This window comes from Aspergillus mulundensis, assembly GCF_003369625.1.
Source record: "Aspergillus mulundensis strain DSM 5745 chromosome Unknown scaffold_12, whole genome shotgun sequence".
NCBI lineage: Eukaryota > Fungi > Ascomycota > Eurotiomycetes > Eurotiales > Aspergillaceae > Aspergillus > Aspergillus mulundensis.
The window spans coordinates 1,088,186-1,103,695 of NW_020797900.1; the positions used below are offsets into that span (position 1 = coordinate 1,088,186).

General features: G+C 56.0%; 7 protein-coding genes across 7 annotated transcripts; 6 read left to right on the forward strand and 1 right to left on the reverse strand.

The window, feature by feature from the left end:
* Positions 1–145: 145 nt before the first annotated feature.
* On the forward strand, positions 146–1,450 carry DSM5745_09631 (metallophosphoesterase family protein; the record flags this gene model as incomplete). The annotated part of the gene is made up of 3 exons (XM_026751647.1): positions 146–694; positions 745–1,028; positions 1,087–1,450. The coding sequence occupies 3 exons, from the start codon at positions 146–148 to the stop codon at positions 1,448–1,450; spliced, it is 1,197 nt and encodes a 398-aa protein (XP_026599995.1).
* A 485-nt stretch (positions 1,451–1,935) lies between these two features.
* DSM5745_09632 (FAD-dependent oxidoreductase) lies at positions 1,936–3,256 on the forward strand (the record flags this gene model as incomplete). The annotated part of the gene is made up of 3 exons (XM_026751648.1): positions 1,936–1,981; positions 2,036–2,073; positions 2,129–3,256. The coding sequence occupies 3 exons, from the start codon at positions 1,936–1,938 to the stop codon at positions 3,254–3,256; spliced, it is 1,212 nt and encodes a 403-aa protein (XP_026599996.1).
* Positions 3,257–3,548: 292 nt separating this feature from the next.
* Positions 3,549–4,478, forward strand: DSM5745_09633 (uncharacterized protein; the record flags this gene model as incomplete). Its single annotated transcript, XM_026751649.1, has 3 exons — positions 3,549–4,175; positions 4,235–4,357; positions 4,395–4,478. The coding sequence occupies 3 exons, from the start codon at positions 3,549–3,551 to the stop codon at positions 4,476–4,478; spliced, it is 834 nt and encodes a 277-aa protein (XP_026599997.1).
* A 644-nt stretch (positions 4,479–5,122) lies between these two features.
* Positions 5,123–6,371, reverse strand: DSM5745_09634 (uncharacterized protein; the record flags this gene model as incomplete). Its single annotated transcript, XM_026751650.1, has 2 exons — positions 5,123–6,106; positions 6,180–6,371. 2 exons carry the CDS (start codon positions 6,369–6,371, stop codon positions 5,123–5,125), a joined length of 1,176 nt encoding a protein of 391 aa, XP_026599998.1.
* A 656-nt stretch (positions 6,372–7,027) lies between these two features.
* DSM5745_09635 (uncharacterized protein) lies at positions 7,028–7,900 on the forward strand (the record flags this gene model as incomplete). The annotated part of the gene is made up of 1 exon (XM_026751651.1): positions 7,028–7,900. The coding sequence occupies one exon, from the start codon at positions 7,028–7,030 to the stop codon at positions 7,898–7,900; it is 873 nt and encodes a 290-aa protein (XP_026599999.1).
* A 1,189-nt stretch (positions 7,901–9,089) lies between these two features.
* DSM5745_09636 (uncharacterized protein) lies at positions 9,090–11,207 on the forward strand (the record flags this gene model as incomplete). Its single annotated transcript, XM_026751652.1, has 3 exons — positions 9,090–9,318; positions 9,374–9,549; positions 9,627–11,207. The coding sequence occupies 3 exons, from the start codon at positions 9,090–9,092 to the stop codon at positions 11,205–11,207; spliced, it is 1,986 nt and encodes a 661-aa protein (XP_026600000.1).
* A 2,645-nt stretch (positions 11,208–13,852) lies between these two features.
* Positions 13,853–15,508, forward strand: DSM5745_09637 (uncharacterized protein; the record flags this gene model as incomplete). The annotated part of the gene is made up of 1 exon (XM_026751653.1): positions 13,853–15,508. One exon carries the CDS (start codon positions 13,853–13,855, stop codon positions 15,506–15,508), a length of 1,656 nt encoding a protein of 551 aa, XP_026600001.1.
* Between the last annotated feature and the right edge of the window lie 2 nt (positions 15,509–15,510).

Below are 15,510 nucleotides of genomic sequence, written 5' to 3' on the forward strand. Positions count from 1 at the left end.
ATTATTATTATTATTATTATTATTATTATTATTATTATTATTATTATGGGTGCTAGGGGTGCTAGGGGTGCTTAGTAGGCTTAGTAGGGGCTTGTGTAGGCCTGGTTAAAAAGGCGGTGAGGGTGGCTGATACTGTATTTACATGATGTGGAGTTTTTGCGCGATTGTCAATTTAGTCCTCCGTAGCACTCTCCGCTTCTCTCCAGACGGAACTTTCCAAATCACCGTCCTCTCCGATCTACACTTCGCAGAGTACGAAGACTCCGCCCAGGGCGCGACGCAGGACGCCAGAACCGCTGGGGTGGTCCAAAAGGTCCTGCAGCATGAGACGTCCACGCAGCTGGTCGTGCTCAATGGAGATTTGATCTCCGGTTATGGTACTACCTCCGACAATGCAACGCGGTATCTGGACCAGGTGTTCGCGCCGATCCATGCGCTCGACTTGCCATGGGCCGTCACGTACGGGAACCACGATAACGAGCGCTTTTCGAAATCCAGGGCACTGTTCGACTATGAGAGCAGCACATATCCGGATCAGAGTCTCACGAGGGATATGGGGCCGCAGGGGTCCGAGGCAGGTGTTTCCAACTACTACCTGGAGGTGTTTGCGGAGACTGAGGATGTTCCTGCGTTGCTTCTGTGGTTCTTTGATAGTCGCGGGGGAGATCAACCTCATGACTGGGTGGATGATTCGGTGCGCCATCATCCTTGTTCTAGTGACCGAACTGAATGCTAACTGTCAAGGTCGTTGAATGGTTCGTCAGCACAAACGCCAATCTCGTCCAGCAGTACAAGAGAGCTGTCCCCTCGCTTGCATTCTTCCACATCCCCATCACCGCGGCGTACGATTTTCAGGTGAAGCCCGGTGTGAACCCAAGCAGACAGCCAGGCAAGAATGGAGAGAAGGTCTGGTGGCAAGGTCGCGGATACGATGGCAAGACAGGCCATGACTTGAAGTTCATGACGGCGCTGTCAAACACAGACGGCATGCTGGCTACCTTTAGCGGCCATGATCATGATAACGACTGGTATCTCAATTCACCACCCCACTCAATTAGTCGCAGACTGTTGACTCAACCTTGTTAGGTGCTTCAAGTGGAAGAGATCCCCATCCACCAGCGCCGGCCTCAATGTGTGCTATGGCCGCCATACCGGCTACGGCAGCTACGGCAGCCTAGCCCGAGGCGCGAGGCAGATTCTGCTCAAGAAGGATACTCTGGCAGAAGAGGTGGTGACATGGATTCGACTGGAGGACGGGCTTGTCCCAGAGAACGTCACGTTGAATGCGACATATGGGCAGGATGAATACCACCCTCATCACCGGGGTTTCCCACAGCGGACTGACCTGAGGAGGGGATTGAGCGCAGTCGAGAATATTGGCGTTGGCCTGGATGTGTCTACTCTGTACCTGGTCGGTCTTGTTCTGTTTTGGTGGATACGCGGTCGTTGAGAGGTGGTTAATACAGGCTACCTAGGTAGGACTACCTATAGCACCATAGGTATGATCTTGCGATGGGAATTACAATGTCTGATTGTCTGGTTTACCACTTGTAGAGCATTTTCATCAGTTCTAGTGAAACTGTCAGCTTGAATTGCTTTTTCGACCTGAGATGGATGAACCCTGGCCATCACTATCACATCACATCACTCGTCCAGTTGGTACTACCCTAGTAGCCCATGAACTGTTTGTGGGTTGCATAAGTTACGCAAGGCTATCCTAGGTAGGAACTGCAGCTACGGAATCGCCGGACTGGATCCGTATCAATCCGCAGGCTCATGGACAGGGTTCAGTGTTCAGACAAAGATAGGAAGAAAGGAATAGTCTGAAGGCATTTAAGTCTAAGCAGAAGACACCGTGGCTGTAGGACTAGCTTCTCACATGCATGCCGCAAACCCTACCTGTCCACCATACCTGTCCGGTCCTCTCACATCGCCATGTCCATCGATATCGACAATAGAAAAGTCCTTATTATCGGAGCAGGTCAGTATTGTATTCGGTTTATTCCACCAGCTTAACCGACCATCACAACTGCAGGCTCGACTGGTCTGGCGTTGGCTCAGGGTCTGAAAATGGTAAGCCCTAACCGGCCCCGGCCTCCAGTGTCAGGGCAAGAAGTCACAAAGACAGAAAGGGATCCCATTCACCGTCTATGACCGAGACGCCAGCCCCGAAGCCCGCGAGCGCAACTGGTCCTTCGGCCTGCACTGGGGCATCGAGCCCCTGCGTGGCCTGGTGCCAGCGCACATCTACGCCCAGCTCGAGGCAGCACAAGTCGATCCGCACATCGACCTCGACGACCCCGTCACCAACCGCATGCCTTTGCACAACGGCGCAACGGGCGACCTCATCATGGACATCCAGTTCGCCAAGATCTACCGTCTGCGCCGCGACAAGTTCCGCGCTATGCTCCTCACCGACCTCGCCGATGCCGAAGTGCAATGGGGCAAAGAACTAGCCAACATCACCTACTCCCCCGACGGCGCAATAGTAACCGCGACCTTCACGGACGGCACCTCAGACACAGGCGCCATCCTCATCGGCGCAGACGGCGCGCACTCCAAAACCCGCACTCTGCTCCTCGGCTCAGAAAAAGCCAAAGTCACCCCGATCGGCTTCGCCTCAACCATGTGCTTCACAAGACACACCCGCGAGCGCGCCCTCTTCCTCCGCGCCCCGCCGCACCACCCGCTCTACCAGGCCGGCCCACACCCAGACGGCTACAGCGCCTGGCTGGGCCTGCAGAACGGCGAGGACAAGGACCATCCGGAGAACTGGGTGTTCTTCCAGTTCATCTCGTACCCCGAGCCGCGGGACGAGATCAACACGCGCACGGACGAAGAGCTCGTGCGCCATGTTAAGGACCTCGCGAGGGGCTTCGCGGACCCCTGGCGCAGCGCGTTCGAGTGGATGTCCGACGGTACGCCGGTCTGGTATTCTAAGCTGCGCAACTGGGATCCCAGTCTGCCGGGGCATCGGTGGGAGAATCAGCGGGGACGGGTCACGCTTGCTGGGGACGCGGCGCATCCGATGACGTTTCAGCGGGGGCAGGGCGTTAACCATGCTGTTTTGGATGCGGGGCGGGTTTGTGAGGCGCTTGGGGCTGTTTGGGGTGGGTTGACGGTTGAGGGGAGGGAGGGGGCTGTGAAGGGGTTTGAGGAGGAGATGGTGCGCAGGTCGGGCGAGGAGGTTCGGGCGAGTGAGGCGAATAGTGTCTTGCTCCATGACTGGAGTAGATTGGTGGGAGTGCGTGAGTAAGGAGGGCTAGTGCCGGTGTAGGATGTTATTGTCAGTACATTAACATAGTCTGGGGCACGGATACTTCAAGTCCGATATCTAGGGTAGCAAATCAAACACCCACCCTACTGCCATCGGAATCTCGCAGCTTCTTTGTCTAGGCCACAGCAGCCTATCATGGTAGTAGTACTATAGGCACCTAAGCGCCGCCAAGTTCACTAGGGCTGACATGGGGTCTTCTGCAACCTGGCGGGGTGGACATCATGATCCATATCCAAACATCTGCTCGGCCAACCCTTCAAGCGAGTCTAAGATGACAAGCCTATTAGACCTCCCGCCAGAGATTATCCAAGGCATCTTCACCCTCGCCGACCAGCCCTCGAGAAAACAACTCCGTCTCACCAGCGCCTTCCTCGGAGCGATCGGCCAGCCGTACGTCTTTCAAACCATCAGAATCAAACCCGGGAAAGAAAGCCAGGAGAAATTCAAAAACATCCTCAGCCGTCCGCACCTCTCCAGCTCAGTGGCCAAAGTCTGGTTGGACGCCATCGTGTCGGATGATGGGAGCGTCGAGGCCACAGAGTATTTTGACTCCTGGCAGCGCGATGTTGTCGCGAAGCTCCACGACCTCCCGCGGCTTCAAAGCGTCGTGCTGCATTTTGAGGATTCTATCGAAGAAGAGGTTTTGGAGACGGAGATAGCCTGGCTGGACTGGACTTCGAGGCATACGATGCATACCTGCAGTTATCTTTTCGAGAAGGTTATGCCGACGCTTGCCTCTTTGCCTGGACTCACGGAGTTGGGAATCAAGGAGCTACAGAATATCGCCATTACTGATCCCAGCGTTACTGAAGATCTTCGCCAGGTGCTAGGGAGGTTGCGGTCGTTGAGGCTCAACGTTGCGCATGAGCATACGCGGCATTATGATGATGATATCGATGTATAAATTCCCATCCTTCTGTGACTCCCAGGCTTCTGATGCAGAACTGATCTACACAGCTAGAGCAAGTCCACGTCTTCTTTACCACCCTCCCATTATGCTGGCTGAAGCCGACGACCGCGAACCTTGAACACTTGACCCTCTACTCAACTCTATACTTCGGCTTCTACCCCAAATGCGACGTAACCAGCATCCACTTCCCACGCCTTAAATCTCTAGCACTCGGCAACTACACCTTCGCCCACGACAATCAACTATCCTGGATCCTCTCGCATGGCTCAACCCTCAAGGAAATCTACCTAGACGACTGCCCAATCCTGCACGAAGTCGCCGTCTACAGCATAAACAGCAATCTCTTCCGGATCCAGCGCACTCCCCTCCCACTTGAACTGTACAAGCCACACCCGTATCTCGACGAGAAATTACACGCAGCCTACACTTCCCGCTGGGCCGACTACTTCGACGCATTCAACACCGGGCTTCCACACCTGCGTCACTTCCGCATTGGGCACGGCCCGAACTGGTGGGCCGACTGGACGCCGCCGTTCGAGCAGGAAACGAGCATTGAGATCGGGTTCACTGACGCCTACTTGGTATTCTGCGATGGGTTGGAGCAGCCGTATCAGGATCGGATGGCGTATACTGCGGATATGGAGGATGGGCCTCCGATGGGGAGGGTGACTGGGGAGGTTGTGAGACCTAGTGAGGAGGATTGGAGGGCGTTGAGAGAGTTGTTGGGGAAGCTTGGGCAGGGGATGCCTGCTACTTAGTCCTGGAGAGCTTCTTAGGGGTAAAGATAGGTGGTTTGATTGCATGTTCGAGGTCGAGCAGGGCTGTGCCCTAGGGAGCCTGAACGTATTCTTCACTAAGATGAGATGCACTTGCTCAGATGTCGACTAGCTAAAGGTAATAGGGTAGATTGATAGATGAATAGTGACTACCTACATTCAAGACCGCCAACTTCCGCTCTTCTCTGCCTTGCTCTTGATAAACGGCGCCTTTCCCAAAGCCTCCGCCTGGACTCCCCAGACCGTCCTCCCCATCTCGATCAACCTCTCTCCAAACGTGTCCAGAATCTCTTCGATCGTCGGCGCCCCTTCTTCAGCCATCTCCGCAAACCTCTCATCAGTCAACTTCATGTCCAATACTAAACTCTTCCACTTTCTCCGCCACCTTTCCAGTAAAGCTACGGCCTCTTCGCTGTCGACCTTGAGCCCAGATGCAATCATATAAAACGACGACCGCTTCGCATGAAACTTTGCGTGCTTGTACACCGTCACAGTAGAGAACCTGCTGAACTCGTACAGCATCTGCACCATGGCCGGGGCTTCGATCTTATGCGACAGCACGATCATCGTTCCGCCGGGCTTGAGGTGTGACAGCGACAAAATCAACTGCGTTAGGGTTAGCCGCGTCGCTTCGCGTTTCTCGCGGTAGGACGCCCGGGCGTGCGTGCGGAGGACTTGGCCGTCGCAGAACGCAAGATCAAACTTCTTCTGGTTGAAGTGCGCCGGGAGGAATCCGTGGACGTCCGGGTGGTCGACTGGGATTTCTGCGCTGGAGACTCCGATGTCCGCTGCTAGCATTGTGATGTCGCAGAGATGGGCCGTGACGTTGGGGTATGCGGCTAGATCGAGCGCGACGTTGTGCCCTCCTTCCTCTGGCGGGAGACTGAATGCGAGGGCTTGCGCGGTCGGGTTGAGCGCCAGGGCTGTTGCGAGGAAGCCGCCGGGCGCCATGCACATGTCGAGGATCGCTGGTTGTTGGGTTGGGGATGAGGGCTCGATGCTGAAGACCCCCGTTTGCCGGTTCATGTCTTTGCCTATGTCCAGCATCATGGTGTAGAAGTGTCTGGCGGTCTTGTCGTCCGCGTTGTCGGCGGTCTGGCGCTGTTTCGCGAAGAAGGCGTCGCCGGCCGGATTCTCCCAGCCCTAATTTATTCACCGGGGTTAGCGGCCTGGGACTACCTAGGTAGGTAATAGAGGGATCTGGGCGGGCACTGACCTTCTTGCGGAGCTCGCAGAGGCGCTGGAACTCCGGCACCTGCGCTTCTCGGAGGTAGTCCTGTATGGCGCTTTCCAGACGGCCGATGTAGTCGCTTCGTTTTGGGCGTGATGGTTCTTCAGCGTTTTCGGGACTGCTGGGCTTTTGTGTGCGGTCGTTGCAGCTGTCTTCTGGGAGCTTCTGGGCTTGCATCGTTGGAGTGGATTTAGGGATATTGGCTAGATATGAGAAGAGGCTATGGTGGAATTGCTCAAGTTGGAATGGCTCTGGTCTATGGAGGTAATATAGAAGTAGATATGGATGATGATGAGGACATGAGGATATCTGGGGAAGATGTAGGCAGGGGAGAAGGTGGTCTGAAGACACAAACGAAATCATGGCAAACATGGCGTCTTTCTGTTCAACGGAAGAAAAGCCGAAAGGATACCTTCAGGCTGGTTTGCCTCTTTCTGACTGACTCCATCCTGTGCACTCCATCCGGATGGCCAGTTTGCTGGCACAGCACCAGCACTGCGAGCTGCGCCTACCTAACATAGAACGTGGCGGCCAAGAAGATTCTCGAATGGCTCTGGCACTGTCCTTTCCCGTCGATGTCTTCCGAGTCCCCAGTGATGGTTGTCGTGGACGAAGGGGGGTCCTTCCTATTCCAGCCATTTTCGCTCCTATAAACATGTCGTTTTTTCCCATCTTCCTCCGTTTTCTTTCTTCTCCTCTTCACACCTTTTGGCTGTTTCGATTGCTAGTACTGTGCCTTGCCCACTTTACGTCTATATCGTCCCCCAACTGGTGTTCTGCTTCCTGGCTCTGCCACCCCTGCCCGTGCCCCGTTTGTTCTTCTTGACTTTGCAATGTCCCAACTGCGCAGGTTCAAGAACGTTGTCGTTCAGAAGGTTCCGAGTCCTGTCTTTACCGCGCCTCAACGCGGCTACCCCGGTTCCTCTGCCCCCTCGTTCCCCCAGCTGTCTCGTCCTCGCCGTGACAGCGTCCCTTCGCTTCGCTCCTCCAGGGCATCCCCTCTTTCCCAGGTGACCCATGTCGCCTCCAACCCTCGTTCCTTTGTTTCGCGGATTCCGGTCCGCTCCCAGGCACCCACTGGTGTTCGCTCTCTTCGCCAGACCCTCACTGCCTCGACCAAGGCTCGCATTCTTTCGTGGATGGACTCCATCCCCAACTATCGCTTTCGTTCTCGGCTGCCTACGCCAAACACCGTTCGCTCTCTCCCGGACACGGTCGGCAAGAACCTCCTCACTTCGTCGAAGCGAGATTACATTCTTTCCTGGTTGACCGCCGTGCCCCAATGTCGCCTTCCAACTACCACCACACCCTCTTTCAAGGACGACGCTCCCACTCCCCGACACTCCTTCAAGGACGACAGCCTGTTCCTCGAGATTGCTCAGGAGCAGCGTTCTCGACCTCGCGTCCAGCGCCAGGCGCCACCACCGACTCCCCAGCGACCAACTCCTGTTCCCTCGCTTGACAGCCCCGACGTCTTCCTTGCGTTGGCTTCGGCCAGACAGACTGGACGCCGTGGACCTTGGACTACTGAAAGGTCTACCACGACAAGCCGTTCAGCCTCGACGGCCAGCAAGCCTACCTCGGCCATGGCCAAGGGAACCCGCAAGCGCAAGCCGGCCAAACACGTTCGTTTCGGAGAAGTGACCGTTGTCGACGCAAACCACCCTCGTTGGATCAATCCCCAGCTCGACGTCTTCCGCCGCTGATCTCCATCCACTCGTTTCTCTTTTCTTTTCTTTGCACTTTGACCCTTCCCTTTGGGAAAGACTACATCTTCTCATTCGGTTCCAGCTGTCACTGGCTTTGCGAGGAGTCATACAGTCTGCGCTAATGGTTTATAGATCGAGCTGGCGCTTCGTCCTGCTGAGTCCTGGTGGCGGCTTTTGATCCACCGACAGGTAAGCTCACTGTCCCTTCATCATATGGTTTCTGCTAACACTATCGCACGCAGAGGACATCCGGAAGATGGTTTTCTGGGTTGTAATCACGTAGCCTCGCACGCGGGGGTTAAATCGTAGTCCATTACTCGGAGGCGCCAGCAGCCCGCCGACCGACGCCGTCTCTTTTTTGTTGCTTGATTGACTGCCACCGGGCTTGTTGGAGAGACTGGAAGGCGATGGGGTAAGTTGTCCTCATCTTCTATCCCAGCAATGCTAACACTGCCAGGTGGTTGGCGGGAACATCGCTCTACACCTTGCTTGACTGCTGCTTGGCTTGTTGGATGGCTTGGAGAATGATGGAGGTAAGTCTCATTGATCCATCCCAACTCGAGTGAAGCTGATGTCTCGACAGGGCGTTGGCGGGATGGATGGGATGTTGGATGGAGTGGATGGGTGTTGGGTTGGTGGATTAGTTTGGCATGTCATATATCTAGTTGTCTTGCTCCAGAACATCTACAGCACCAGGGAGCCTAACCTCGAGCCGCCTTAACATCAACGAGGAATACATTTATTGTCTTGCTGTCTCGCTTTGCCTTTTTTTCATTTGACGTAGACTTTCTTGCTTCGTAGGACGTAACATCGGTCACTTCGAAGATAGAACATACCGCATGCTATAGACCTTGAGGTACATTAGCGATGACCCTACCCTTCCCGACCTATTCTATTCTAACTACGGCAGCAAACGACATCTGGTACATCCTTGAGACTCGGCAGTTATTACTCTCGCGGGCGGCTGTGATGGCCTGCCCAGGAATGGCTGCAGCTCAGCCTCGTATTGCGCTTGCTGGAGGACCCTCACAGGCCAGCTGCCTTCAGCCTCCCCTAACAGTCAAGCAATCATATCAGCAGGATCCTAACCTTGAAGGTGCGCGCTAACACATGCTTTTGGATGAAATCAGTCTTAAGCATCCGCCGGCCGTCCAACTGAAATTTGAAAGACTGCCACTGCCCCGCCATGGTATTCAACTCCAGGACCACGGCACAGGAGAGCGAGTTTGAGCTTCTGCCACAGCCTGAACCGCTCCAGAGCGACGCTGGCGCAGGAGTTCCGCTCTTTAGGCTGTCCAGCCTTGTCCGAGATGGATGGCCAATCCACATCCGAAAGCTGAGGAGCAAGGCGCGAGAGGACAAATTGTCCACAGCACTCAGCCTTGTCATTGCGGGCTTCCCTGGCGCTTTTCTAGGTGATGTTCTACTGTTACTGTGGCTTTCGTTGTGCCCTTTGTTGATCTGTTGCAGTCCTCGCTGTTCTCGTAATTCGTCTTAATGGGAAGGAGCTCTCCAACTACGGCGACAAGATCATCCAAGCAACGCGCCTCGGTCCCACCGTCTTTCCTATCGTCTTTGCTGCGATCGTCGGTAGTCTGATGCGGAGCTGGGCATTGTGGAAGGCCCAGAATGGTGCTGCCTTGGGGGTAAGTCTCGTATAGCCCTCCAGCTCCCCGGGTGTCTTGTCCCCGAGGCCTAAGCTAACCCGACCGATATTCGATAGCTCCTCGAACAGATGAACGGCAGTACGAGCTTCGCCTGCACCATCGAGTTGGCGATCGCCCTGCGCCCGCACAGCCTGCTCGTCATCCCCATCCTCCTCCTCTGGGCCATGTCTCCCCTCGGCGGCCAAGGTGCGCTCAGAATGATCTCGGAGGCATCGGCCAGTGTGCTAGGCAACGTCTCGGTCGCGTACATGAACACTAGTATCGACGATGGGAGCCATCCGCTGGTGAGCAGTTCCCTGACGAACGACGCCCTTGCTCCGCTCAGCGCCATATACACAACGTCGATCCTGTCGTCCCAGGAGGCAAAGACCGCGCCGAGCGATGTTTGGGGATGGCCGAAGATCCCTTTCTTGCCTGCTTCCTCCATTGACAATGATTCTTGGAGGGTTCCGTCCAACGATACGCAAACGAGTTATACCTCGCTCGTCGGACATGTCCTGCAGGGCGTTCCACCTGATAACTCTACCGACTTTCCGATCGAGTCGTCGTACTTTGACTTCGACTGCCGGCTCATGGCCACCAATCTCTCCAATACCGAAGCATACACTGCCATGGGAGGCGCGTCGCTGCTCCACCACAACGCCAGCAATCTCTTCAACGACACCGTCGACGGCCGCGTCGCCTACAGCAACTTCTTCATCGACACGAACTACAACGTCAAAGTCCGTCCTCGGCCGCAGTCGAGCTTCAGCATATTCTACGGGTCCAGGGATAAGGCTGGAGCGGACAGTGATGGGCCTCCGACCGTGACGCTCTTCAACTGCACCATGCTGTATATTCGTCTCGAGGCCCGGGTTGCTTGCGAGAACGCCTCTTGCGCTGTGACTCGCTTGCGTCGGTCTGAGAATGCGACAAAGTTGACACCGTTCAATGATGCGGATGACCCGGAGATGAACACCAACACCACTTTGAACAATCTGTTTCGCAGGTTCCCGCATGCCGTGCCCATGGTCGATCAGTGCCAGCCCTCGCCTACCGATAGCTACATCTACGGTGAGTCCTCGTTCTTCGACGCATTCTACTTGCATGACTGGAGTACCGTTCGCCCGGACGAGATGTCAAGAAGGTTTGCCACCACGTTCAATACATTCTGGCTGGCCTCTCTGGCGCCGCTCACCATTCCTGTCACTTCCCTATTGGACAAGGTCAACCTGACAGCCACTTCCTACCACCCACTGGCCGGTCCGGAGTTCGTCATGGCGCAGGGCACAACGTCCAGGAATATCGCCGTCTATCAGGTCCATCTCCCCTGGCTGGTCGTCTTCATCACCGCGACGGCCCTCCTGCAGCTCTCCGCGCTCGCCGGGCTACTCCTCCGGTCAGTCACCATTGCCCCTGATATCCTTGGGTACGTCTCCTCCCTAACGAGAGACAATCCGCATGTCCCTCTCCCCGTCGGAGGCAGTACGCTTTCCGGCGAGGACCGTGCGAGATTGTTGCGGGATGTACGTGTTCAGCTGGCGGACGTCGAAGTCAACAGAACGTTTGGGCGCGTTGCACTGGTTGCTCGAGTTGCAGGGACGTCCAGAGCCGGGACTGCGTATAAGAGGCTGAGGAGGAGGAGAGGCTATGAGTAGTCTCTCGGAGTAGTGATGATATACGGCCAATCTACCTATTATGTATAGAGAATGTGGGCAACTTTGAGAGTAAAATTGAGAGCATATAGTTTTCCGGACTCAATGCGTTATTGCTGAGCTACTAAGTCTACCATCCATGCCTATTCTACCCCCAGGTAGGGTACCGAGCCCTAATACCGAAGCAGTTGCGACCGGGAAGATTTCACGGCGAGTTCCTAATATCCCCGCTTGATCTTCGTTGTTCTTGTCAACGAGATCCATACTGAGGTGGATGATCGAGGGCCCTGAAGATGCAGCCCTAGAGGCGCCAGCACTTGACTGGGCGAGCGTTGGCGCATCAAAAGCCACACCCTGCATTAAAGGCAGAGAGCTTGCAGCCTTTAGCTAGTCAGGAACTAGATTGATAATCTACCTAGTAAGTTGATTTCCTGGACCTGCCTGTCCTCAATATACCGGTCTGTATATTGCATTATGTCTTCTCCGGCTGAGTTCAAATATATAGCTTCTAGCGGCGAGAAGGACATCGCGTTTTGCGGACTAGGGCTACCTCCGCTTTTCAACTTGCCAAAGACAATCAACATAAAGGCCACACACACACAGTGTGCCGTTAGGCTTTGCGCCAGCGCCACGCTATTCAGTGGACTTCGCTGAACAAAGGATTGGGATGATTGTGCACGATGGCCTGAAGCCCGTGATGAGACGCCATGCTGCATCGTTTGGGTGGAATATCCATGGACCCTACTGTAAGCTGTCCCCCTTCACCTGGCGATCCTAAATGGTGTGCTAGGCTGCTAGCAAAACGTATGGTGGTCTGAGTCTGACAGGCCGGGGCTTACTCCTCAAAGGGAGGCACGGGGTCAAAAACCACTCTACCTAGCGGTCTAGCCTTGATTGGCCCATCCACCCCGTGGAGATGGCATTGCACCGGAGTCGGGGTAATCCGAGACTTCTCCAACAGAGCCAGCAGTCCGTGTCTGGTGATCGTCCGAGGCTCAACCGAAGAGAGCAGGTTGCCCGGGCTGCGCTGGAGCCCGGGGGCCGGCCGGCATGCCGAGTCCGAACTTCGCCGAGTTTCTTGGGGGCTTCGTTGAGGTACACTGTTTTGGTTTTGAAAGGCGCGATGATCACCTGGACAGCTCAATCTGCGATGGTCGGCAATTCCCCTGGGCAACTCTCTCGTACATACGGGTCCGAGCAAGCTCTTGGGTTGTGCCCCAGCTCTGCTACAACAGATCTAACGAAGTTGGGATCACCGTGAAGAGGGCTCTTCATGGATCCTCTGAGGAGCTTTCACAGTCTTTCCGAACTTCAACGCTTGGATCGTCCGGGGACTCCACCCATTCCCCGTGCTATCCCCAGGCAGACCGCCGCGGCTCCATAGCGAAAACCGCTGATCCTTACTCTACCCATTGACCGGGCTACACCGTTTAGTACTCCGTATGGAGATACGGAGTACGGAGTAGTAGTCTGGGGCAGGCGTGGCCGCGCGGTTTTGGCTCTGCGACTATATGGAGTAATGAGTATCTAGGACGTGCAGGGATGGAGATGGTTTGCGATATTTATTCGGTGCCAAGTGCGCTGCGTTATTTTCTCACATTACTGTCCGATCGCTATAGCTTCCCTTGAAGAATATCTTCTTTCCAGTTTCCAGGGCTGTTTCTGCTTACTGTCAGAGAATGATGGAGCGAGTTTAACGCAGCTAGGTCTGGCCACGAGAGGCGCGTCCAACAGCTGCCAGCGTTCACTCTGCAATCTGCAAGTGCATACAGGAAGCTAAGAGCCACCGTTTGCACCTCCTATGCATCCCGATCGGAGGATGGATCAGTTATCCCCCGAGCTTGAAAGGGCAACCGAACGAGAGATCGTCTGGGTCCACCTGCACCATCCCACGCCCTCCACTTGCAGCTTAGTAAAGCGTCACGAGTGCAAGCAAAGTCTGTTTGCTGAGACATTGCTGACGCTGGCATACTACACAGACGCATGATCCCACGGTGTTGTTGTCTGACTCTCCTAAAGTGTCGCCATGTCGTCTCGTAGCATGGCCTGATCAACAGGGGTGGCCAGGAACAAGTAACAGGATGCTCCGGTGCGACCATTCAACGGCGAGAATTGCCTGGTTGCCTGGACTCGCCATCGTCATCGCCCCATGGCCTGTGGTCCCGCGTTCCAAGGTCACAGCGGTGGAGACATTGTCCGATCACCTTCCCTGAGCGGTTCCTCACCGATGTTTTACCGGTCGGACCGGTTGCCTCGACCAATGATCGCGAGTTATCGGGACCCTGCTCGGCCGACTTGGCCTCGGCCCAGTGACCTCATGCCGGGGTTCGTCCAATCAATCTTCTCCGCGAGCCCGGGGCTTTTCGGCATGCCGAGCCCGAGCGCCATCGCACTTCCAGGTTCGAAATCGAATCGGAAGGCAAATCCACTGTGACATAGTGCGGCCTCACTTTGCTGTCGTCACACGCTCAGAGACCTCGCGATTCTTGCCACTGTCAGATTTTTTTTTCCCAGCGGCGATCCGGTTGCTGCGCGTAGCTACGTAGTTCTCATAACAGATTGCTGATCTATAAATTAGCCCCCCAGCACCCCATGAATGCCCCCAATCGCTCCATCCCACCCCCATACACAGAAACACCCCCGCAAATATGTCGAAACCATCGGAATCGGCCCTGAAGGACATAAACCAGGGTTCAGAAACCAGCCAAAATGAAAAGACACATTCATGGATTGTCGGGGGCAAGTACCGCGAGGAGGCAGAGAACCTAGCGACGCATACCTCTGGCCGCGGTCCCCCCGAGGAAGTCGACTTTGACTTCCCCCCGACAGCATGCGAGCCTGGCCGCATCGAAAAGACGAACGAGGATGTCCTCGTCCTCACCTTCCTCGACGCCGACCCCGAGAACCCCTTCAACTGGCCCCTGGCCAAGAAGGCCTTCATCTCGCTCCTCCTCTGCCTCATGACCCTCTTCGTCGGTCTGGCCACAACAGCCTACAGCTCCGGCATCAACAGCATGACCTCTGATCTCGGCGTCTCAACCGAACTCGGCCAGCTCGGCCTCTTCACATTCAACTTCGTCTGCGCCTTGGCTCCTCTCTTCCTCGCCCCCTTCTGTGAGCTGGTCGGCCGCCGCGTCATCTACGTCGGCGCCTTCATCTGCTTCAGCATCATGTTCATCGGCCTCGCCCTAGGCAAGAACATCGCAACCATCATCGTCTGCCGCGGCCTCCTCGGTCTCTTCGGTTCCGTCGGCACCATCCTCGTCGGCGGCACCTTCTCCGACATGTACACCCCCGAGAACCGCGCCATCCCCATGGCGACCTTCTCCTACGTCGCCATCCTCGGCACCGTCGGCGCCCCCATCTACGCCGGCTTCATCGACGAGACAATCGGCTGGCGCTGGATCGAAGGTATCCAAGGCCTCGCCAACATCCCACTCATCCTAGTCGTCGCCCTCTGCCTCCAAGAAACCCGCGGCGGCGCCATCATGCAGAAACGCGCCAAGCTCCTCCGCGAACAAACCGGCGACAACCGCTACAAATCCCTCTCGGAGCTCGAGGCCCCAACCCTCAAACACGCCCTGCACAACTCCTCCATCAAAGCCGTGCACATGCTCTTCACCGAACCCGCCGTCTTCGCCTTCGGCATGTGGATCGGCTTCGCCTGGTTCGTGACCTTCCTCTTCCTCTCCGTCATCCCAATCACCTTCTCCGAGAAGCGCAACTGGAGCGAGGGCGTCGCCGGCCTCCCCTACATCTCGCTGTGCATCGGCACAACCCTCGGCTTCGCGCTCAACTTCCTCCAAATCCGCAAGTACAAGGCCATCGAGAACTCCGACCGCCCCGTGACCCCGGAATCGCGCCTCTACGGCGCCATGTTCGGCGCCATCTGGCTCCCCATCGGCCTCTTCATCTACTCCTTCACCCAGTACGGCTACCTGCACTGGTTCGGCCCCGTCTTCGCCCTCACCCCCATTGCCGTCGGGATCTTCTTCATCTTCGAGAGCACGTACTCGTTCACGGCGGACTGCTATGGCGAGAACTCGTCTTCCGCGATCGCGGGGCAGGGTCTGCTCCGCAATACGCTGGGTGCCGTGTCTCCGCTCTTCGCGTCGCAGTTTTTCCATAATGTGGGCAGTCAGTATGCGGGGTTGATCTTGTCGCTTGCCGGTACGGCGCTGGCGCTCGTGCCGTTTGTCTTCTTTAAGTGGGGGCCTAATGTGCGTGCGCGATCGAAGCTTGCTGAGGCGGGGAAGGGGGAGGATGAGGAGAAGAATAAGACGGGGACGACGATGTATCGGTAGAT